General features: G+C 48.1%; 1 protein-coding gene across 4 annotated transcripts in view; it reads left to right on the top strand.

Moving 5' to 3' along the window:
* Positions 1 to 23,427, top strand: part of CFTR (CF transmembrane conductance regulator) — a 210,613-nt gene that overhangs the window by 161,367 nt on the left and 25,819 nt on the right. For all 4 annotated transcript variants that reach the window (XM_068276426.1, XM_068276427.1, XM_068276429.1 and 1 more), the window contains 3 exons: positions 8,814 to 8,914; positions 10,483 to 10,728; positions 14,312 to 14,467. In XM_068276426.1, coding sequence (XP_068132527.1) covers positions 8,814 to 8,914; positions 10,483 to 10,728; positions 14,312 to 14,467 — 503 coding nt within the window. The remainder of the gene's footprint in view (positions 1 to 8,813; positions 8,915 to 10,482; positions 10,729 to 14,311; positions 14,468 to 23,427) is intronic.

Below are 23,427 nucleotides of genomic sequence, written 5' to 3'. Positions count from 1 at the left end.
AGGGGCTGAGTTGAGGACGGACAGAGGGGAGGAAGAACTGCCACTTCCTCCCTGCCCATATGTGATATCAGAACAGGGCCTCAGGGCAGTGGCGTACCTAGGGTATTTGACACCCGGTGCTGGGTCTTAAATTACACCCCCCCCCCAAAAAGTAAAGGAGTGTGGCATGCTAAGCACACCATGGCGGGTAATGCCAGGTATAGGTGCCCCCAGTATATGTAGCCTGGAATTGTTGCCCCCAGTATAGGTAGTGTAGTATAGCCACAATAAGCAGTGTCTCCCTACAAAATACATATGATGCAGCAGTGTTTTGCCAAAATATATAATGTGACAGCTATTAGGTAGCCAGATAACCCCCCTTTAGTGCCGGTAGCCAGATGACCTCCACCATTTATTGTATAGGTAGCTAGATAACCCCCATTTAGGATCGGGAACTAACATTATACCCAATTACAGTATATATAGCCAGATCTCTCTTTAGTATATAGCCATTGTATATAGTCAGACCCCCCTTTAGTATTATAGCCAGCGTATATATTCAGATCCTCCCCTATATATAGCCAATGTATACAGTCAGATCCTCCTGTATATAGCCATTGTATATAGACAGATCCCTCGTATATAATCAGATCTCCAGTGTATACAGTTAGATCTCCCCTGTATATGGCCAATGTAATTCTGACTGAGTGACCCCCAGGTGTACACACACACAGAGAGAGAGACAGAAGGAAGATAGAGCAGAGAGCGTCAGGAGAGAGAGAGACAGAGCAGAGGACAGGAGGGAGAGAGACCAGAGGGAAAGAGGAGAGAGACAGAGCAGAGAGACAGGAGGGAGAGACAGAGGAGGGAATGAAACAGAGCAAAGAGAGACAGAGCAGAGAGAGATGGGGAGAGAGACAGGCGGGAGAGACAGGAGAGAGAGATGGAAGAGAAAGAGAGACATGAGAGAGAGAGAGAGAGGGAAGAGAGAGAGAGACAGAAGGGAGAGACAGGTAGAAAAGAGAGCGGAGCGAGACAGGAGGGAGAGACAGAGCAGAGAGAGACAGGAGGGAGAGAGACAGGAGGACGAGACGAAGACACAGAGAAGAGAGAGAGGAGGGGGAGACAGGAGAGAAAGAGACTGAGTAGAGATAGACATGAGGGAGAGACAGGAGAGAGAGAGATAAACAGGAGGGAGAGAGAGAGAGGAGGAAGAGACAGAGCAGAGAGAAAGAGAGAGAGAGTCAGGAGGGGGAGACAGAGCAGAGAGAGAGAGAGAGAGAGAGAGAGAGAGAGTCAGGAGGGGGAGACAGAGCAGAGAGAGAGATAGAGAAACAGGAGGGAGGGACAGAGCAGAGACAGACAGGAGGGAGAGAGAGACAGACAGCAGGGAGATATAGAGAGAGACAGACAGCAGGGAGAGAGAGAGAGACAACAGGGAGAGAGGGAGAGAGAGCAGGGAGAGAGAGACAGACAGCAGGGAGAGAGAGAGACAGACAGCAGGGAGAGAGAGAGACAGACAGCAGGGAGAGAGAGAGACAGACAGCAGGGAGAGAGAGAGACAGACAGCAGGGAGAGAGAGAGACAGACAGCAGGGAGAGAGAGACAGACAGCAGGGAGAGAGAGACAGACAGCAGGGAGAGAGAGACAGGAGGGAAGGAGGGAGGGAGAGACAGGAGAGAGGGAGGGAGAGACAGACAGGAGAGATGGAGGGAGAGACAGACAGGAGAGAGGGAAAGACAGAGGAGAGACAGACAGGAGGGAGGGCGAGACAGACAGGAGGGAGGGCGAGACAGACAGGAGGGAGGGCGAGACAGACAGGAGGGAGGAAGAGACAGACAGACAGGAGAGAGGGAGGGTGAGACAGACAGGAGAGAGGGAGGGTGAGACAGAAAGGAGAGAGGGAGGGTGAGACAGAAAGGAGAGAAGGAGGGTGAGACAGACAGGAGAGAGGGAGGGAGAGACAGACAGGAGAGAGGGAGGGAGAGACAGACAGGAGAGAGGGAGGGAGAGACAGACAGGAGAGAGGGAGGGAGAGACAGACAGGAGAGAGGGAGGGGGAGACAGACAGGAGAGAGGGAGGGAGAGACAGACAGGAGAGAGGGAGAGAGAGACAGACAGGAGAGAGGGAGGGGGAGACAGACAGGAGAGAGGGAGGGGGAGACAGACAGGAGAGAGGGAGGGAGAGACAGACAGGAGGGAGGGAGAGACGGACAGGAGGGAGGGAGAGACAGACAGGAGGGAGGGAGAGACAGACAGGGAGAGAGAGAGAGAGAGAGACAGCAGGGAGAGAGAGAGAGAGAGAGAGACAGCAGGGAGAGAGAGAGAGACAGCAGGGAGAGACAGACAGACAGCAGGGAGAGACAGACAGACAGGAGAGAGGGAGGGACAGACAGGAGAGAGGGAGGGACAGACAGGAGAGAGGGAGGGACAGACAGGAGAGAGGGAGGGACAGACAGGAGAGAGGGAGGGAGGGACAGACAGGAGAGAGGGAGGGAGGGACAGACAGGAGAGAGGGAGGGACAGACAGGAGAGAGGGAGAGACAGACAGGAGAGAGGGAGGGACAGACAGGAGAGAGGGAGGGACAGACAGGAGAGAGGGAGGGACAGACAGGAGAGAGGGAGGGACAGACAGGAGAGAGGGAGGGAGAGACAGGAGAGAGGGAGGGAGAGACAGACAGGAGAGAGGGAGGGAGAGACAGACAGGAGAGAGGGAGGGAGAGACAGACAGGAGAGAGGGAGGGAGAGACAGACAGGGAGAGAGAGACAGACAGCAGGGATAGAGAGAGAGAGACAGCAGGGAGAGAGAGACAGACAGGAGGGAGAGAGAGACAGACAGGAGGGAGAGAGAGACAGGAGAGAGGGAGGGAGAGACAGACAGGAGAGAGGGAGGGAGAGACAAACAGGAGGGAGGGAGAGACAGACAGGAGAGAGGGAGGGAGAGACAGACAGGAGAGAGGGAGGGAGAGACAGACAGGAGAGAGGGAGGGAGAGACAGACAGGAGAGAGGAAGGGAGAGACAGACAGGAGAGAGGGAGGGAGAGACAGACAGACAGGAGGGAGGGAGAGACAGACAGACAGGAGGGAGGGAGAGACAGACAGGAGGGAGGGAGAGACAGACAGGAGGGAGGGAGAGACAGACAGGGAGAGAGAGAGACACAGCAGGGATAGAGAGAGAGACAGCAGAGAGAGAGAGAGAGAGAGAGAGCAGGGAGAGACAGACAGACAGGAGGGAGAGAGAGACAGACAGGAGAGAGGGAGGGAGAGAGGGGGGGAGAGAGGGGGGGGGACAGACAGGAGAGAGGGGGGGAGAGACAGACAGGAGAGAGGGAGGGAGAGACAGACAGGAGAGAGGGAGGGAGAGACAGACAGACAGGAGGGAGGGAGAGACAGACAGACAGGAGGGAGGGAGGGAGACAGACAGGAGGGAGGGAGGGAGACAGACAGGAGGGAGGGAGGGAGACAGACAGGAGGGAGGGAGAGACAGACAGGAGGGAGGGAGGGAGGGAGAGACAGACAGGAGGGAGGGAGGGAGGGAGAGACAGACAGGAGGGAGGGAGACAGAGACAGACAGGAGGGAGGGAGACAGACAGGAGGGAGGGAGACAGAGACAGACAGGAGGGGGGGAGACATACAGGAGGGAGGGAGACATACAGGAGGGAGGGAGAGAAAGAGGAGAGACAGACAGGAGGGAGGGCAGGAGAGAGGGCGAGACAGACAGGAGGGAGGGAGAGACAGACAGGAGGGAGGGAGGGAGACACAGGAGGGAGGGAGAGACAGACAGGAGGGAGGGAGAGACAGACAGGAGGGAGGGAGAGACAGACGGGAGGGAGGGAGAGACAGACAGGAGGGAGGGAGGGAGAGACAGACAGGAGGGAGGGAGGGAGAGACAGACAGGAGGGAGGGAGGGAGGGAGAGACAGACAGGAGGGAGGGAGGGAGGGAGAGACAGACAGGAGGGAGGGAGGGAGAGACAGACAGGAGGGAGGGAGGGAGAGACAGACAGGAGGGAGGGGGGGGGGAGACAGACAGGAGGGAGGGGGGGGGGGGAGACAGACAGGAGGGAGGGGGGGGGAAACAGATAGGAGGGAGGGAGAGACAGACAGGAGGGAGAGACAGAGGTGTACTGTCCAGCGGAAGTGTCACATTGTAATGTTCACCAAAGGTGTACCTGGGTGGCCCAGCTTGTCGGGAGATGAGCAGCCACAGGGAAGCGGCAGGCAGGCGGCATCTAGTTGTCATGGCTGCAGAGGTGGAGGAGCTGCAGCATGGATGGGCCCGCCTCTGGGTTCCCCGTGAGCCTGGAAGGAGGTGCAGAGCAAGTCTTCCCTTGGAAGCATTTGGCGTCTGCCGTCTGGTGATAGTCCCAGGGTGCTGCGGTGACGCGGAGGCGGCAGCAGCAGCAGCCGCCGTGGTGGGGATCATGGCAGACATCCCATGTGCGTCCCACGTGCAGCCCTGAGCGGCTTCCCGCTGAAGGTGGATTTCCGGAGGATGGCTGAACTGACAGCCGAGGTGACGGAGGCGGGGCCAAAAGGGGTTTTAGCCGGCTGCCAATAGAAGGGAGGCGGAGCATGTACTGCTGGCTTAAAATCTGTGATAGGTTGGGCTGGCTTCTTTGACACCCCCATCCCCGCCTGTCACCTGGTGCGTGGCGCCCCTGTGCGCCCAATGGACAGAACGCCACTGCCTCAGGGAGCGCTGGAGGTGGGAGGATGATGCTGTGTGGTAGTCACACAGCACCAGGGAGGAAAACATATTAAAAATATCAGTGTCAGGGGTACTTTAATGCAGCAACGTTTCACCATAAAATAATCGTAATGCAGCAATGTTTCATCAAAAAATAATCATAATGTGGCAATCTTTTACCAGAAAATAATTGTAATGTGCAGTATATGTTACCTGTCTCACTGTCTGTGTCCGCCAATGAATGGCTCAGTCTCCGCACTGCCTCACATACACATGCCCCGGGTGGTTACCAGCGTATATGTGGGTGCATGTGTGATGTCACATACACACCCATGTATATGCAGGCAACCACATAGGGCGCATTCATGTAAGGCAGAGTGGAGATGGACAATGACAGGTAACCTCTACTGCACAGGGCACCTGGGGACACACTTTACATTAGGGGGATAGCGTCGGGTGGTCAGATGCGGCTACACAAGTCCAATTCCTTATTGCTTCTCTTCCCCCCCAGCAGGTGACGGTCAGACAGTGATTTTATCAGCAGTGACGATCTCCTGGCAGCAGCGCTGATAAGAGCAGGGGATGTGTGAGTGTCCTGACAGGCAGCTGTGCACTGTGAGCTGCTCAGAGCTGTGTATATCAGCATCGTACAGCTCACATGCTACAATGCCGATATACACAGCTCTGGGCTCACACAGTGCTTAACTGCCTTGTCCTCCTCTCTCTTCTGCACTGATCAGCATTGCTGCGCTGATCCCAATCTCCCCCCTGCAGCTCACCCTCACCTCTGCGTGCTCGTCACACATGAGGACACCGGAGAAACACGGTCCAATGGGTCAGTCAGACAGCGGCAAGCCTAGGGACCCAAACCTCTGGCTGGCGGGGGGGTGGAGTTAGAGGCGGGGGCCAGAGGCAGATCCACACTCTCTGTGGCTGCTATAAGAAAGGGGTGGAAAGGTTGGGCTGAGCTGTCTCTCTAATGGCCGGGGGTGGAAGGAGAGTGTAGGAAGTACCAGGAGCCGAGCCGAGCTGTGCAGCAAAGTGGAGGGACAAATATAAAAGATAATTAACCTTAGTAGCGGTGGGCAGCGCTTTCTGACAGGCATGCGCCCCAAGCGGCCGCTTGTAGTGCCTGCAACTTCAGGCGCCCCTGTCACAGTCATTTAGAGTAAAGGATGGGCTCTGGGATGGGTTTTTCCTCTGGAACACCATGGTTTTAGTTTTCTTCAGATTACCCATGCCCATGTTGTGCTGAATTTCTCCAGGATTTCTAGGCTGTCTTGTAGACCTTCTTTAGTTGGTGAAAGCAGTAAGAGGTCATCTGCGTACAGTAGGAATTTCACCGTTGTGTTATGCAGGGTGAGTCCTGGTGCTGGTTAGGCCTCTAGGGCTGAGGCTAATAAATGACGGCTCTTCCTGATGCCACTAAACTCCCCGGCGGCGTTAAATACTATTCCCCCTCCAAGTCGTCGCAACTCTGAGGGAGGTGTATTTTGGGGTACGGCAATCACCGGAGCCCTGAATTTCCCTTACGTGCCCCGCACAGCATATTATTGCTGCTTCGGGGCTCCTGGTTTAGGTAACCGGTGCTGAGCGCTGTGCACCAAAACCATCTGCTTTGACTTCTTCCTTCTCTCTCTAATCTTGTTATTAGAAACCATAATCTAAAAAGGCCATACATGCATCAATTGTTACAGGCAGATTCTTTCACTATGATCAAATCATAATGGCTTTTCCACCTGTCAGTACTGAGTATGGATGTGACCTATAGGGTTTCATACTATAGTGAAGTGGATTGTGTGCAGGCAGTTATGCACTGCCACTGACCACCAAAAAGGCATGGATGTTAAGAGGGCGGGGGGGATCGGAGTGAAAACAGTGATGGAAGGAGGGGTACCGAAATTAGCATTAGCGAGGCAGGGATCACAGTGCCAGGAGGGAGGTCAGTAAAGATGTGCTACCTGACTGAGGGAGATGGTGGTCTGGTAAAGAGGGAGGGGATATCTTAGATGGAAGAGGGGCATATTTGAGGGATTTGTAGAGATGGTGGCAAAGGGGAGGACATAATTGAGGGCGGGGGGGGGGTGAGCCTTGGGGAATTTAAGTGGCCATACATCTGTGAACACAGGGCCGGCCCTAGACTTTTTGCCGCCTGAGGCAAATTTTAAAAAAATTGCCACCGCCGCCCCTCCCCCCCCCGAGAGGGGGGGGGGCGCGCTCTGGGGGGCCGCCGAACTGGAGGGGTAGCTGGCAGGACGGGGGTATTGGGCCAGCGGCGGGGAGGGGGGTCGGACCCCCCCCCTCCCTCGCCTGGGTCCCCGTCCTCCGCTCCCTTCCAGCCTAAATAGACGCAGCCGAAGTGTAAGAGGCACGGGCGGGGAAGACACTCACCTCTTCCTAGCGTGCGCTCCACTGACGTCACTTCCTGCAGCGTCCTGCAGGAAGTGATGTCAGTGGAGCGCACGCTGGAGCGAGGAGGAGGTGAGTGTCCTCCCCGCCCGTGCCTCTTACACTTCGGCTGCGTCTATTTAGGCTGGAAGGGAGCGGAGGACGGGGACCCAGGCGAGGGAGGGGGGGGGTCCGACCCCCCTCCCCGCCGCTGGCCCAATACCCCCGTCCTGCCAGCTACCCCTCCAGCTCGGCGGGCCGGCTCCCCGCACCCACGGACGGGCGGGTGCCGCACTGCCGCCCCTGGAAATTTGCCGCCTGAGGCAAAAGTTTCACCCCGCCTCATGAGCGGGCCGGCCCTGTGTGAACATCTGGCTACCTATACTGGGGAGTGACATCTGGCTATACTGGGAGGTCATCTGGCTACCTATAGTGGGGGGGGGGTCAGTTTTACTACCTATACTGGGAGAACATCTGGCTACCTATAGTGGGGGTTCAGGCAGACATCTGGCTACTACCTATAGTAGTGGGACATCCAACTACCTATACTGCAGGGACACCCGGTCACCTATACTGGGGGAGCATCCTTTCAACAGGATGGCTGTGGCCCAAATTTATTGCTCTGCTTAGGGCCCTGTGTGGTCTTAATCCAGCTCTGCTTCCATCGCATCACATCGCACCACGGGTAGTGGTGGCCAATCTCATAGAAACAAATGGCCACTGCGACGGGGAGCAGTAAGGGAGAGCGACGCAACAGCCCAGTGATAAACTATGTGTAAAACACAAAGTTTATCTCTGTATTATTCCATAGAGTTCATACAAATACCACAAATAGCACAAAATCTTAAAAATCTTCTTTAGTTAAAAAAAAAAAAAAAAAAATGTTATTTAAGTTTCATCTTACAGCAACAAATCGGTGCTGCCTGCTAATCTCTTACATTCTTATAATCATAGTGTGCATTACTTGATCCAGCCAGTATAAGGAATACTCTGGTAGAATGGTTCCTGAAGGGAATTAGGTAATTTCACTAAACAATGCACACCTACCGTAATAGGTACAGTACAAAAGAAAACCGGGCATATTGACCTAAGCCAACAGCTGAGTCAAGCAGAAACCAAGGAAGTTAATATTTATTATATTCTTGTAATCCTATTCAGTATTTAGTTATTTTTTTCCTGTTTAGCATATCTTGTAGGACACAAAGTGCAGGCCATACCCAAATTACTTTATGGATGAAAAACCATAAACTACATATTTCGGTGTAAACTTTGACAGTAAAGTAAATGGAAGCCTTTTGTGACAGAATTCAACACTTCATCTATAAATATTGTAATTTCACAAGAAATAATGTCACATATCATGTGTGTGTCTGGTAGCGTTTACATTTTTTTTAATACTGATCTTGATCTTTTTACTTTTTATGCAGTATTTTTTTTTTTTTTTTTTTTTTAGATACGTCTTACATCTAAAGCACTTTAGAGAAATTGCTGTTGCAGCAGTCAGTCATGTTCATGTTGTCCATACCGGTCATCTATGTCCTCCTTTTCATTCTCACTGGAGAATTGAACACTGCTAGGATAGATATCTTGTTATTATATACTTGTTATATAAACATGGTTGTCCAAGTTGATATTTTTAAACATTTTTTGTGATGCTAATAATCAAATGAATTGCATACTGTATTCTTATTTTGTATTTCTATAATATCAACATTTCATATTTTTCCCCCTAAAAATGTTTTTCCTTTAATATCTCAGGCGCAGGTCAGGAGAAGGTTGGAATTGTACTAACGCTGGCTATGAACATCATGAGTACCCTGCAGTGGGCAGTAAACTCAAGTATTGATGTTGACAGCTTGGTAAGATAACCAAAGTGGACTCCTGAGCTCTCATGGACCTTGCTTCCATTTCAAACACCATCCACAGCAGTGGTTTTTAAACTGTGACCTTCATCCATGACCAGTGACAAAATACTTGTTTTCATCACCCTCTAAACATGTTATTTGTTATTGCTTCTCACTATTAGTTATATATTAATGGCAAATTGATTTACATGTTAATGGTAGTCTTTCACATATTAGCACTGATCAGTGGTGTAACTACAATTCATCCCCCCCCCCCCATGAAACTTTGATGTGGCCCCTTCAATGCTCACGCCTCTTACTTTGCATCCCCTTGGTGCCCTTCATGGCCTGGGAGCCAATCTCAAAAGGGTCATAAAACAAGTGTGGCCATCATGATCTTCATACCCATAACAAGTGTAGACACAAAAACACCTGATCTGAAGTATAGTCCCTTATATTAGAGGAAGGGAAAGTTAGTAGTTGGGGTCTCCCCGCAGCTCTGAGGCCCCCCCCCCAATTGCAGGTTTACTCCCCTCTAGTTACACCCCTGGTCCTGATGATAGGACTTTGATAACCACGGACCCCCAGCCTACAAATTCAGTCATCTTCTGTGCACTCTGTGTGTTGTACATCCACATTATTAGCATTTGGACGAGGGTGTTTGGCAAGGAGGAGGAAGCAAGGATTTTCGCATGGTTAAAAGCCATGTGAGATGTGGGATTTTTCAATTTGATGATGGATAGATAGGAGACGCACTGTAATTTAAACTAATAGCAGGAAGTTAAAAACGTTTAAAAGTAGGATAAGCGGTGGACTAACCTTGTGGCATCTCCTGCTATCAGTTTATTATACCACCTTTGATGGAAGGTTGGATCATCCCCCCCCCCCCCTCCCTTTCCCCCAAGTGTATTTGGAGTGCAATGGAGATGCAATCTATACCTCCCTTAAGTAGAGACAGGCTTGCAATCTTCATCTGCTTGGTGTTGCCATTCAGGTAACCCAGCCTTGTAAATTCTCATATCCTAAGTTTATTATTATCTTAAGGAGAAACTCCGACTAAGAATTGAACTTTATCCCAATCAGTAGCTGATACCCCCTTTTACATGAGAAATCTATTCCTTTTCACAAACAGACCATCAGGGGGCGCTGTATGACTGATATTGTGGTGAAACCCCTCTCACAAGAAACTCTGAGTACTGAGGTACTTCTGGCAGTTTCCTGTCTGTGAACCTTGCTGCATTGTGAGAAATAGCTGTTTCCAACTGCTAAAAAAGCATGCAGCAGCTACATCACCAACAGTAAAAATCGCCAACAGTAAAAATGTCACCATGTAATAAATATCAGAATGTAAATCATGGATTTAAAAGATTGTACAATGGGAAACACTGACTAAATCATTTAAACATAATTATTGTAAAAATTAAGCCCTTTTTTTATTACATTATTTTCACTAGAGTTCCTCTTTAAACCATACCTCTAACTGTACAACACTAGAATGTCTCTCTCTTTGTTTTTTCTTTTTTTTTTTACCTTGAGACCAAAAGCCCTATACACTGTGATTTAAATATTTCATATTTTTATAGATGCGCTCTGTCAGCAGAATCTTCAAATTTATTGACATCCCAATAGAAGAAAAGAAAAGCAAAAAGAATGGTAAAAACAAGGATGAGCTGTCAGATGTTCTGATAATCGAGAATGACTACACAAAGAAAGACCCACAGTGGCCCTCTGGTGGTCAGATGACAGTTAAGGACCTCTCTGCAAAGTATGTTGATGGAGGACATGCTATTCTGGAAAATGTCTCATTCTCAATCAGTCCTGGACAGAGGGTAAGCTTTATACTCCCCAAGTTACCATAACGGTAGTGTGTACAACCTGATCATCGCTGTGACTATTGCTGCATAATTATCACTCTCCTGCCGCCTGTCTTTTTGAATCTCTCTATACCTTCCTATTTTTTTATTTTTTTATGTTTTACTGTTGTAAAAAAATAAACAAAAGACTACAGGATTACCGTATGTGCTTCACCGCTCATTGCCAGATATGCCAGCGGTATTTGTTAGAAGTTTATGGCTAGATCTCTTAATGGTTTAGACTTCTTTGTAAAGAACATTTGCCTCTTTCAGTACTTCTGTCTTTTAGATATGGCGAGCCAAGAGCAATAAAAAAGCAGTCTAGTGACAGCACCTCAAAGTACAGCATCACCTTCTTAACCTCCCTGGCGGTAACCCCGACCTACACTCTGGGTAGCCGCCGCAGAGGATTTCTCTGCCCCGGGAGGGATTTTTTAAAATAAATATGCTTTAGCCTTTGTAGCTAGCACTTCGCTAGCTAGCATTGTTCCCCAAGTCCCTCCGCTCTTTTTTGATTGCCCCCAATCGCCGCTGTTATACGTACCCCCCCCTGGATCCCGCGATGGTGCAGCCTCTCCAATCATCTCCAGGCTTTGCTATGGGGAGGATCGGGATTGCGCATGAAGTCGATGACGTCAGACGTCATGTCCGATCCTGGCCATAGCTATGACTGAAGCTCATTGGGGAGGCTGCGGCTCTCGCGGGATCGCAGCTAGGTAACGTATAGCGGCGGCGATCGGGGGGATCAGAAGAGTCCGGGGACTTGGGGGCAGGGCCGGCCTTAGGTTTCACAGCGCCCTGAGCGAAACCTGATTTTTTTGCACCCCCCCTTCATCCTCTTCACGCCAAATGCTCAGATCTCCGTGACACATCACATAAGTATAATAGAAAAATACTATTAATAGCCACAAAATGGGTGGAAATAGTGCATTATCCTGAATAAACTTAAATATGAAGGCTAGAACCTTTCAGGAATATTAATAAAAATCAGTGGAACAGTTGCCCCCCCCCCCAATTTTGATTTATAGCACAGCACCGACAATTTTCACTACATGTTATAGCCACAGTGCGCGCCCCCCCTCCCCCCAAAAAAATGCCCTCAGACTCCGTATAGGTAGGTAGCCAGGTATAGGTGCCCCCAGTATAGGATCTCATGTGTAGGTGCCCTCAATATAGGTAGCCAAGCATAGGTGCCCCCAATATAGGAAGTCAGTTGTAGGTCTCCCCCATAGGTAGCCAGGCGGATCCATCTGAAAATGGCGCATACTGTTGCCGCTAATCCGTTTGCCGCTTATCGCTATTTAACGTTAAAGCCTTATTGTTATTTAACGTTAAAGCCTTATTGTTATTTAGCGTTTACACACAGAACCCTCTCTGTATCTATCCCTAACCCCTAAACCCCCCCTGGTGGTGCCTAACCCTAACCACCCCCCTGGTGGTGCCTAATCCTAAGACCCCCCTGGTGGTGCCTAACCCTAAGACCCCCCTGGTGGTGCCTAACCCTAAGACCCCCTGGTGGTGTCTAACCCTAAGACCCCCCTGGTGGTGTCTAATCCTAACCACCCCTCTGGTGGTGCCTAACCCTAACCACCCCCTTGGTGGTGCCTAACCCTAACCACCCCCCTGGTGGTGCCTAACCCTAAAAAACCCCTCGTGGTGCCTAACCCTAAGACCCCCCTGATGGTGCCAAACCCTAAGACCCCCCTGGTGGTGCCTAACCCTAACCACCCCCTGGTGGTGCCTAACCCTAAGACCCCCCTGGTGGCGCCTAACCCTAAGACCCCCCCTGGTGGTGCCTAACCCTAAGACCCCCCCTGGTGGTGCCTAATCCTAACCACCCCCCTGTGGTGCCTAACCCTAACCACCCCCCTGGTGGTGCCTAACCCTAAGATCCCCCTGGTGGTGCCTAACCCTAACCACCCCCTGGTGGTGCCTAACCCTAACCACCCCCTGGTGGTGCCTAACCCTAAGACTCCCCCCCCCCCAGTGGTGCCTAACCCTAACCTTGACAGTGTTAAATTAAATCCATTCACCGTTTTGCAGTTAAATAACTTCTGCAGTTTGGCTTATGTAGGGCGCTATTGATAAATAACATTACTGTGGGCAATATCGTATGCTGTTTGGCAAATGAGCGGCACTATTGATAAATAACGTTAGTGTGTGCCACTATTGATAAATAACGTTAGTGTCGGCCGTTTTTCGTCTTTTTTCCCTGTGCGCCATTATTATGCAGTACTAATGATAAATAGCGATAAGCGTATCTTTTTAATGCGGCGCCATTTGTATGCATAGGCACTGTGCGCCATTATTCACTGATCCGCCCCCATAGGTAGCCAGGCATAGGTGCCTCCAGTATAGGTAGCTAGGTGTTGGTGCCCTCAGTAAAGGTAGCTTCCTTTCTTGATGTCTGCCGCTTTTCTTGCTCCTGTCTGCAAGACTGAGCTGTATCGGGGAAGAACAGGGCAGAGACTTATCTGCAGAGAAGGGGGGGAGAGAAAGGACTTTCCCGATGGGATTGGATTGGAAACATTGGGACACCGCAGTGACTGCACTTATGTCTGCTAGGTGAGAAAAAGAAGGCTAACAACTGTCTTTATTTGGACTCACATGTGATGTACATGTATACTGTATGCCTCTGAGGAAGCGATCTTTGATCGTGAAACACGTGTCAGGCAGTCGATTTGGTTGTTGTTTGGAGTTCTGAAAATTTTGTCTACCTGTGTGTCCGCAACTGTGAAGACTTTTTGACATGAAGAAATAAAAAGACGAATATTTGTTCATATAAAGCCCCATTTTTACTGTGTTTGTTAAAAGTGCCCTCAGTAAAGGAAGCCAGGTGTAGGTGCCCCGGTACAGGAAGTCAAGTGTAGGTGCCCCCAGTATAATTAGCCAGCTATAGGTGCCCCCTTGGTAGCCGACCGCTCCGGTCGCTCAGGTCAAAGGCCGGCTATGCTTTGGGGACAATGGTAGCTAGCCTAGTGCTAGCTACAAAGGCTAAAGCACATTTAATTCAAAAAATCCCTCCCGCAGACGCAGCCTCAGAAACGGCGTACCGCCAGGGAGGTTAAAACAGGTGTCGCAACTTAAAGCAGAAATAAAAAAAAGAGATCTATAAAACCATATAGACTATTTCTTCATACCTGATGACCATGTACCCAGAACTGGCTTATAGCATACTTAGATGCTTAAAATGTATGTAGTTATACAATCTAACTCTCATACAGCTGTTTAAGGCCTCTTTTACACTATATGCTGAAAAACGGATGTGTTTTACTTTTCCATAGCATTGCATTGTGAAATAGCTTTCAGTTAAAATGCATATAGTGTAATTTGAGACATAGAAAAACATGGACATTACTTTGAAAATTGGTTATAACTGAGAGCAACTGATATAGTGTAAAAGGACCCTAAGGATCTTTGGCAATTATTAGTATGGGGTATGAAGGTGAATGCCCATGTTGAGGATGGCTTGGAAGAGCAGACTGCCACATTACAATGTGTTAGATAATCATTAAAAAGTATGTTTTAATATTTATATTTTGACCATCTGTTATTACAGGTTGGTTTGTTAGGAAGGACTGGTTCAGGAAAAAGCACTTTATTGTCTGCTTTCCTAAGACTACTCTCAATTCAAGGAGACATTCAGATTGATGGCGTATCGTGTAATACAATCCCACTCCAGAAGTGGAGGAAAGCCTTTGGAGTTGTGCCACAGGTAGATTGATCTTATTTCTCTTATTTCTGGTATGTTTAAGTTTCAAAATGTTTTTGTTTTTAAATTATCTAGCATTACACGACCTTCTCCACATGGGTAACAATTTTTGTACATATGTATTTTAAATCATCAAATAATTGATAACATTTAGTAGCTCTTTTCTTATAGCACTTGTAGCAATGTTACAGGCAGAGAGACACCTCCCTTCCCCCAGTACCCCAGCAGAAGCAGCCTTTGGGGGAGCGAGTGGGGCAATGGCCCCAGGCATCGTGCCCGAAGGGGGCTCTGCGCAGGGGATAGGCAGTCAAATTTGAGCTGACCATGCTGCCTGTTTCTCAGGAGAAGGGTCTGTATTTTAATGCCACTATTGCGGCACCTCCCTCCTACTACCAATAATCCCCTCATGGGTCTGCCCCCTGCCTGTAGAGCGAACAGCCAATGAGGAGGGAGCGTCAGCAGCGTGAGCACGTTATTTGAAATGACAGGGTGGTCACGGCTTCCTTTCTTGATGTCTGCCGCTTTTCTTGCTCCTGTCTGCAAGACTGAGCTGTATCGGGGAAGAACAGGGCAGAGACTTATCTGCAGAGAAGGGGGGGAGAGAAAGGACTTTCCCGATGGGATTGGATTGGAAACATTGGGACACCGCAGTGACTGCACTTATGTCTGCTAGGTGAGAAAAAGAAGGCTAACAACTGTTGCACGCCAGACACTTGTCATTACTCACTGTGAATCTATTCAGTGATTGTGTCAGGCTGCATCATAAACTGATCGGGAATTGCTAGCTAAACTTCCAGGTTGAGCGTTCTCTTTCTAGTGTGAGAATGGAATTCAGTGCCTGGTGATTACTTAGGTTTTTATGGATGCTTTGTAGAATGTGCTGCCTCTTAGAGAATCCTGAAATAACGGTGAACTGTGCCCACATGTTGCATTGTCAATGTAGACATCTGTATGAGTTTTGAAAGATATTTCTAAACAGCAGAAACCCTATCAGTATCTGCTCTGCTTATTGTAACCAATAGCTTATATGGAAAGATTTGTATGTTGAAATAGAATACTTCAACCATGTGCTTTTAGTGATGGTTGTGGATAGAGCATTAGGGGGAGTGCATTAGGCAGTGAGGTTGGGGGTAGGCACCAGGCAATGAGGGTTGTAGTTTGAAATAAGGCTGAAAAGGTTAGTGTTTGGAGTAGGGTAGCATTAGGTTAGGCACCAACTAGGGGAAGTTAAAGGGTACCTAAAGTAAAATAAATGTGCCCAGTTTAGCTTTTCTAGGACTTCTTCCAGCCCCCTGTAGTCTTCCTGGTCCCTTGTCACAATTCTGCTTTTCTCCCTTTAGCCGCTGGGCCCCTCAGGAAGTTGGCTAACTGAGCCAGTCATGGGCTACTGCGCATGCATGGCCCTCGCCACACGCCTCCTTAATTGTGCTCTTGTAGCCAGGAGCATTTGGCACATGTGCAGTTGTAGGTTCGGTATACGGCCTACACTTATGGCTCTAGGCCCCACATATGACACTCGCCACAGGCCCGGGCATACTCTAAGGCCGCCTTTGACCCCAGCCCATTGGATCTCTCTCATTCATTGACACACCAATAACCTTTTCTCCTCACGTTGCCTGCCTAGGAATCGATTGGCTCCAACCCAATCCATCCTAATCTCTGTTGTGTGACTCGTGAAATTTTCCTCTCACTCCTCTAATGCTGCTTTCACCTGTCAGTCTTGCTAATGCCTCCCTATCACACAAAACCCTTAGTTCAGGCTTCTAACACTAACCTAGAAAGCTCTCTATATTGCAGCACCTTTATACATTACTCAGCTAATGCCAAATTGTCACCAAAAAGCTAATCTCAGCTCTGGAATGGAAGCTCTCTCTTCATCTGTTCTACCGTAATAACCTCTTCCCACATCTGCATTCATGGATTATCATGAGCTTCTCCTCTCTTGTGGAACTTTACACATTCCATTTGATACTTGCTTTTCCTAAAGATTTTCAAAAGCAAAAACTTACCTCTTCAGGCTAGCATATACTCTAGGCTAGGATATGTTATCCAGTTACTGATCTAGCTTTGTCTCCTTGGTTACCTAGTCAGGGCACCACCAATACTCTTTACCTATTTATTCAGGCTATGAGCTCTTATATGCATTGCTACTATTGCATACCTGTCACAGCATTGCCTTTTATTGTCTTGTCCTTCTACAGTGTATCAAATCCAGAGTATACTGCATTCTTCTGCATTATCTGTATAGCCCTTGCTTGTATCACATCATTTCTATACTTTGTAATTGTAAAGCACAGAGTATGGATAAAGCAGTATATGCTAGTACTATATAAATCTATAAAAATGATTTACTGAAAGTCGGTCAGTGAGCAAGAGTGGAGCATCGATGCTCCACAACAAGTGCCCTTTCTTAGAGGAGAAATCAGGCACGGTCACAGGGTGGTGGCTTTTGGTACTCAAGTACCCCCCTTTTTTTACCTCTCTACTCTAGCCCTTCCCACTTCCTCCTTATTAGGAGTGTGTAGTCTATTGTGGAGTCTGTGGACTGTTGCAGGCTTTCAGCAGACTTGCATTAAGTTATACTCACTGGCCGCTACCGCAGGGACCCAGGCGCCAACAAATAGTAACCTACTCAAAGCTTTGATGCGTTACGTAACGTTGTTGCCATCCTGACGTTATGTAACAGTGGAGAGACTGAGACAAGGAGGTTGAAAAGAGGAGGAAGGAGCGTGATGTAGGTGCGCACGTGGCTGGTAGGACACCTTTTTTTCAATTTGAGACCCCCCTCCTAAAGGATCCTCTGCACTGCCCTGGGAGAAATAATAAGAAGTATGAAGATATCCTTTCTGAGAAAGGGAATCCTATCTTCTGCTCTTCCTCATTGCTGTGTTTCCTGAGATTCAAGCATCAAACAATGATTGACATCAGTGCAACTCTGAAATCTTCCTTATCAAAGGAGGCCTGAGGTGAGAGGGATATGGAGATTTACATATTTATTTCCTTTTAAACAAGAGAAAAAAAATCCTCAAAGGACTGGCACCACCGCACAGTATTATAGCTCTACTACTTTATTAGATCATGAAAAGTAGCAACGACAGACTGCTGTTTTGGCCTTAACAGGCCTTTGTCAAGTTGCACAAAGTCATCACAACGCAAAGTGCACATTTCAAACAATACATATATGCAAACCGCGCCCATAGGATGCCCAACAACCAATCCTGGCATAGAAACTCATGCGGACCTGATGGGGAACTAGATCAACAGTATATCCACCTATCAGCGCAAGAGAATGCAAACAGTGACTCACCGATGGGGTATATCGGAAAACCGCCGCTCTAATGGCCACACAGTCAGCGCCTGGGCGCTCATTTGTCCCGTCGTCACCTCTGGAGTAACCCCTTGGTACTGGGATGGGACTGTGGCACACAGTTGATTCCTGAGGCCGTTATTGGTGCTCCTGGACCTATGTATTTCCTTTTAAACAATGCAAATTGCCTGGCTGCCTGGCTGAAGGTTTGCCTCTAATACTTTTACCCATAGACCCTGACAAGAATGCAGATAACGTGTTCTGACTGAAGTCTGACTAGATTAGCTGCCAAAGAGATCAGTTGTCAAGGCAACTGGTATTGTTTCAAACAAAATAAATATGGCAGGCTCCATACGCCTCTCACATAAGGTTCCTTTTAAAGAAAGCATTCATGCTGAATGCTTAATAATGGGTAAGTAGAGGATATTTACATTGCATAGCACACTATTCAAATACAGTTTATTTACTTAAAGGTTGAAAACTGTGCACTTAAGTTTTCACCTGACACACCAGCAGACAGCATATCTGCTTTTCACTTCATCACGGACTTGCTTAGATCAACTATTAATATTGACATAAATGACTGGCACAGCACTTGTCACACTTGGCTGATTGCTGAATACCAGGATGTCCCATACCTAGAAAAATAATACATTGTGCTCTCTATCGCATTCAATATCACAGAACCTTTCTGCTTCAAGTGCATGGCTGTACGATCACTGGACTGAGAACAGACCATGATAAAACATATGAGAAATGTTGACTTGTCCTAGGATCCAATTTTACCCACATTTTGCTTGTACCTCTGACGATAGGGGGGACTAGAAGTTGTTGTAGGCAATTATTTTTTGTGCCCAGTTGACTTGCTTTTTGAAGCAGTCCCTGCATGGTAACCGATTTTTAGACACTGATGCCCTACAAGCAGCAACACCCCAAAAAAGTGATTTTGACAACAACTAATATTGACACAAAGATTGCATAATTCGTAAAGCTTCAGAAAAGGATTAAGGTGAAGTTGGGGCCATTTTTTGCCCACTGCTGATGGTCAGATTTAGTGGGGGCTAGCATCCCCTATGTAGACTCTCTCCAGACCCTAGGCAACTGCTTAGGTTTGCCTTGTGTATGATCTGGCTAGGTAAAGCTTTATCCATTTCCAATCCATTTTTGGATCACATACTTTTTTTGGTGTGTGGGGGATGTGGGTGATCCAAAAATTAGATTGGAAAGGAATAAAGCTTTATTAATTATGCAATCTTTGTGGCAATGTCAATATTACCTGCAAGAAGCAGTGGGGATCAAGAGGGTCTCTACATTAGAGCGAGGAGGAGACTCGGAATGGTGGTAGGAACCAGCACTAGCTTGCATGCTGTAGCTCCGCCCCATTGCACATGCACATGCACATAATTACATGGCACAGCATGGTGCCAGAGGGGATCAAAGTGTCAGCCGCTTTGATCCACATAGGGTGACGCCACACTGCACTGGATCTGGCAATTGTCCCCCTAGTGACAAGCCCAAATGTGCCCACTTGAGATTTAAATTACATGACAAAGTGGCGGAGGATGAGGCTGACGATGATGAAACTGTCGACTTAGTCTGACACTTTGATCTAAAGGGGATGGCACTGTGCCAGAGTTTTTCAGGCTACAGTGCCACCTAGTGGCAGCCATCTTACCTATACCAGACTGACTCTGACATTGGACCTGTGCTGGAAAAGGCCCATGTAGTGCATATTTGGACATAGTCCAACATAGGATTGTAAAGGGTTAATGCTTTAAATACTGACTGTGGTCTAAATGGAGCTACATGAATAACATCATTTTTTAATCTGTGATCCTGGAGCTCAGCTTGAGAGATTGCTTACAGTATATTAGCTAAACATAGTGGCAGCATGTTATTTTGTTTCTTTGTTGCACAGGTTGGTTTCAGTGTAAATACAAGTACGTCGATTCATCTGCCTACACAACAGGAAATCACTTGTACGCAATGAAAGGACTCAAACACAATAAACAGCATTTTGTTTATTAGTATCAAAAGACACACTGTTGGCAGAGTCAGCTGCAGCTCATCTGTTTGTTTTTTTATCTAAATGTACAATTATTCAAATACCAATTAAAAATTGTTAGCTTGCAAAGTTAGTTCCCAAGAGACAGAGGCTCAATAATCTAAATTGTATTTAAAGCTCTACCTCATATTGCTTTTGCTTATCATAGTAAATGCACATTAACTACTTAAGGACCACGGTGATTGAAATCTACACCCTGTTTTGGTGGGCTCCTGGCTGGCAGGGCGTAGATTTCAATCACCGTCCGCATCGAGCATCCACCGTTTCCGTCGCTGTCCACTGAACGCGCCGCTCAAACCCAATGTCTCTCGCCGCAGCACACTGGTGCTTTTCCTTGTCTCTATGATGGCAGAGCCATGTGAGCCGGTCAGGAGCCTAATTCATTGTGTCTATCAATGTAAGCCGCTCCCATTGGCTCACATTGATAGACACGGTCAGGAGCCAATGAAAGTAGCTCCTGACCAGCTCACATGACTCTGCCGTCATAGAGACAGCACAGTCTATGTCAGGAGGATTCGGACATGCGGCGGTGACGGCGGTTGCACAGCGATTCGTCAGGATTCCATCGGTATTGTACCAGCTGGTCCTTAATGCCGCGAATACATGGGTTGACCGGCGGCTCGATTAGCCGCCGGATCGACCCCAGCCGCGTCCCCGCTCTTCCTCGCGGATTGATTACCGCTCGCCCCGCCGCCGCTTTCTTATCAGCGCTCGATTCCCTGCCATTGTCCGCAGGCGGGAATCGAGCAGGCGGGGGTCGAGCGGGTCAGCTGAATATTATCAGCTGGCCGGATCAGCTGGTCGATACACAGTACAGAAACGTACCGTGTATCCCCAGCATAAGGGGGTAGATACCGCTGGTACTTAAGTGGTTAATCGGCCATTAGCAATGACATTTCTTTAACTTAATTTGCCTAAGCTTAGATCCAGTGAAAAGCCCTAATTCAGCCTTCAATTTTCTTTTCCCCAAAAAAGGTCTTAAGGCAGGGAACACACTTGACTGTTTTCGTGTGCGTTTTCTTCACAGAAAAACTGAGAACTCATGTTAATCAATGGGCTAGTGGACGCTTAATATGTTGTTCGCGCGCAGAAAAAAAACTGACATTCTACATCCTGATTCTGCACATTTGGTCAGTTTTCTCTATCAACTACATCAGCTCCTGCAAAGAAACACACTTGGCGTGCAGAAAAAGTATGCAGGAAAACGCACGCAGAATACCGAAAGTCAAGTGTGTTCCTTGCCTTAGAATTACATTGCATAATAACATTGGCACTATTGGCATAAAAAGAAAATAAAGAATACACAGAGACCAAGAAAAAAAGTTCAAAATGCAAAGTCAAGTCATAGTAAACCCTCAGAATACAGCTGAGACAGGAGCCATAATAGAAATGTGGAACTCCGCTCAATACCTCCGTCTATCGACAGTGCAGAAAACAGGCTGCCAAGACCTCAGATCCAAGGATGTAGAAAGTGAAGTCCGCACGATGTCGATGAAATCACTATGGCTTTATTCAATAGTTACACATACAAGCTAAGAACCAGCACCACATGCTGACATGTTTTGGGCGTTACACGCCCTTAATCATAGCATAGGCGCAAATGAGAAAGGGTGACTCATAAATAGAGTGAGGTTACACCCAATACCACATGCTCAAGTGACCCCACCCACAAAGAGTAGTGCATATAAAACAATGAAGGGGGAAGGAGTGAAAAAAGGGAAACACAATAAATCCCCACATTGAGATAATCCAATGTATAAAAACATTATAAAAAGCATAAAAATACAAATGCATGCGATTATGCACCAGGTGACATCAGGCAGCATAAATTTAAGCCCCTACATGGAATACAAAAGTTAACACATGTGATCATGTATACACTTATGTAAAAACAAAAGGCAAAAAATATATAATATACACTTGAATGATCATGTGATCCGTTTAGGTGACTGTATTAATGTCCCATCTAGCGTTAAGCCCTCCCGGTGAGCGTGTCCCTAATTGGAAAATCCAATAGGCCTCCCTGGTGAGGAGACGTTTGTAAACGTCCCCTCCTCTCACAGGCCTTAGGACACGCTCAATACCCTGGAATGAGAAAGAGGACATGTCACCCAAATGGACCGATCTAAAGTGCTTCGCTACGTTTGACACTTCCAGAGTCAGCCAGCCAGCCCCCCTATAGTGTTCAGCTATACGTTGTCTGAGGTGTCTAGTAGTGCACCCCACATATTGAAGATGGCACGAGGAACACGAGACAAAGTAAATCGTGCCCCTCGTGTCACAGTTCATGTATTGTTTGATAGGAAAGGTTTTACCATTGCAGAAAGAAACAATAGAACGAGTGGGTGTGTGGACAGCACAATAATGGCAAGTTGAAAAATTGCATCTATAAGAGCCAGGGGTGGTAAGCCAGCACGGTCTTTGCGTGCTAGAGGAAAGAAGGCTAGGTGACAAAATGCTCCCAAGTGTGGGGGCCCTCCTACTGGCAAATCTAACTCCCTGCTTAATGATCTGATTCAGAGTTTCGTCCGCCTGTAGCACGGGGAGGGATTTCTTCACAATCTGCGTAATTTGTTGATATTCTAGACTATACGTGGTCACGAAGGTCGTATCATTATTGAATCGTGGCTGCACTTTGCGGGAGCCAGAAGTCAATAGATCCTCCCTAGTTCTCATCATGGCCCGCCTCCTACCCCTCTCTATCATCCACCTAGGGTAGCCACGCTCCTCAAGACGCAACCCCACAGTGTCCAGCTCCACGCCAAGGGCCAAGCCATCAGAACAATTCCGACGTGCCCGGATGGACTCACCCACGGGAACTGCACGGATGGTGTGGGACGGATGGCAGCTGTTGGCCCTCAGGGTGGAGTTGCCACTGCACAGCTTGCGATACGTGCCAGAAACCACAGAGGCAGAGGCAGGGTCCCCCTTCAATGTGAGGTCAAGATAGTTGACCTCAGAGGAGGTCCACTGAAAAGTGAACACTAAGTTCAAAGAGTTCGCATTAAGAAGCTCCACAAACTTATGTGCCTCGTCGTGCGTGCCGTCCCAGACGACCAACAGGTCGTCTATATATCTGCCATACCACACAATGTGACTCGAATAAATATTGGAGTCACCAAACAAATGGAGCTCCTCCCACCAGCCCATGTATAAGTTGGCCAGTGAGGGAGAAAATTTCGCTCCCATTGAAGCTCCACAGTGTTGTACATAAAAATCAGATTCAAAAAGAAAATAATTGTGGGTAAGCAGATATTGGACGGCACGCCCGACGAAGAACTGAAGGTCCGTAGAAAAAGCGGAGTATCTCGCCATGTGATAATCCAAAGCGTCCAAAGCGAGAGCATGAGGAATGCAGGAGTATAGTGACTTAACATCAATGGCTATCCAACTGTAGTGGACATGCCATTGAAAGTGTAAAAAACTGCTAAGCACATGCTTGGTGTCTCGTATGTAACCGGGAAGACGTCGCACTAAAGGTTGTAGGTGTTCATCTACCCAGTCGCCCAGGCGCTCCCCCAGAGAGCCTATCCCGGCCACAATTGGCCTGCCCTCTGGGGGAAACCCCTGTTTGTGTATCTTGGGCAGGTG

This window comes from Hyperolius riggenbachi, chromosome 3, assembly GCF_040937935.1.
Source record: "Hyperolius riggenbachi isolate aHypRig1 chromosome 3, aHypRig1.pri, whole genome shotgun sequence".
Lineage (NCBI taxonomy): Eukaryota > Metazoa > Chordata > Amphibia > Anura > Hyperoliidae > Hyperolius > Hyperolius riggenbachi.
The sequence above is the reverse complement of the archived record's forward strand: the minus strand, read 5'-3'. Positions and strand labels throughout refer to the sequence as shown.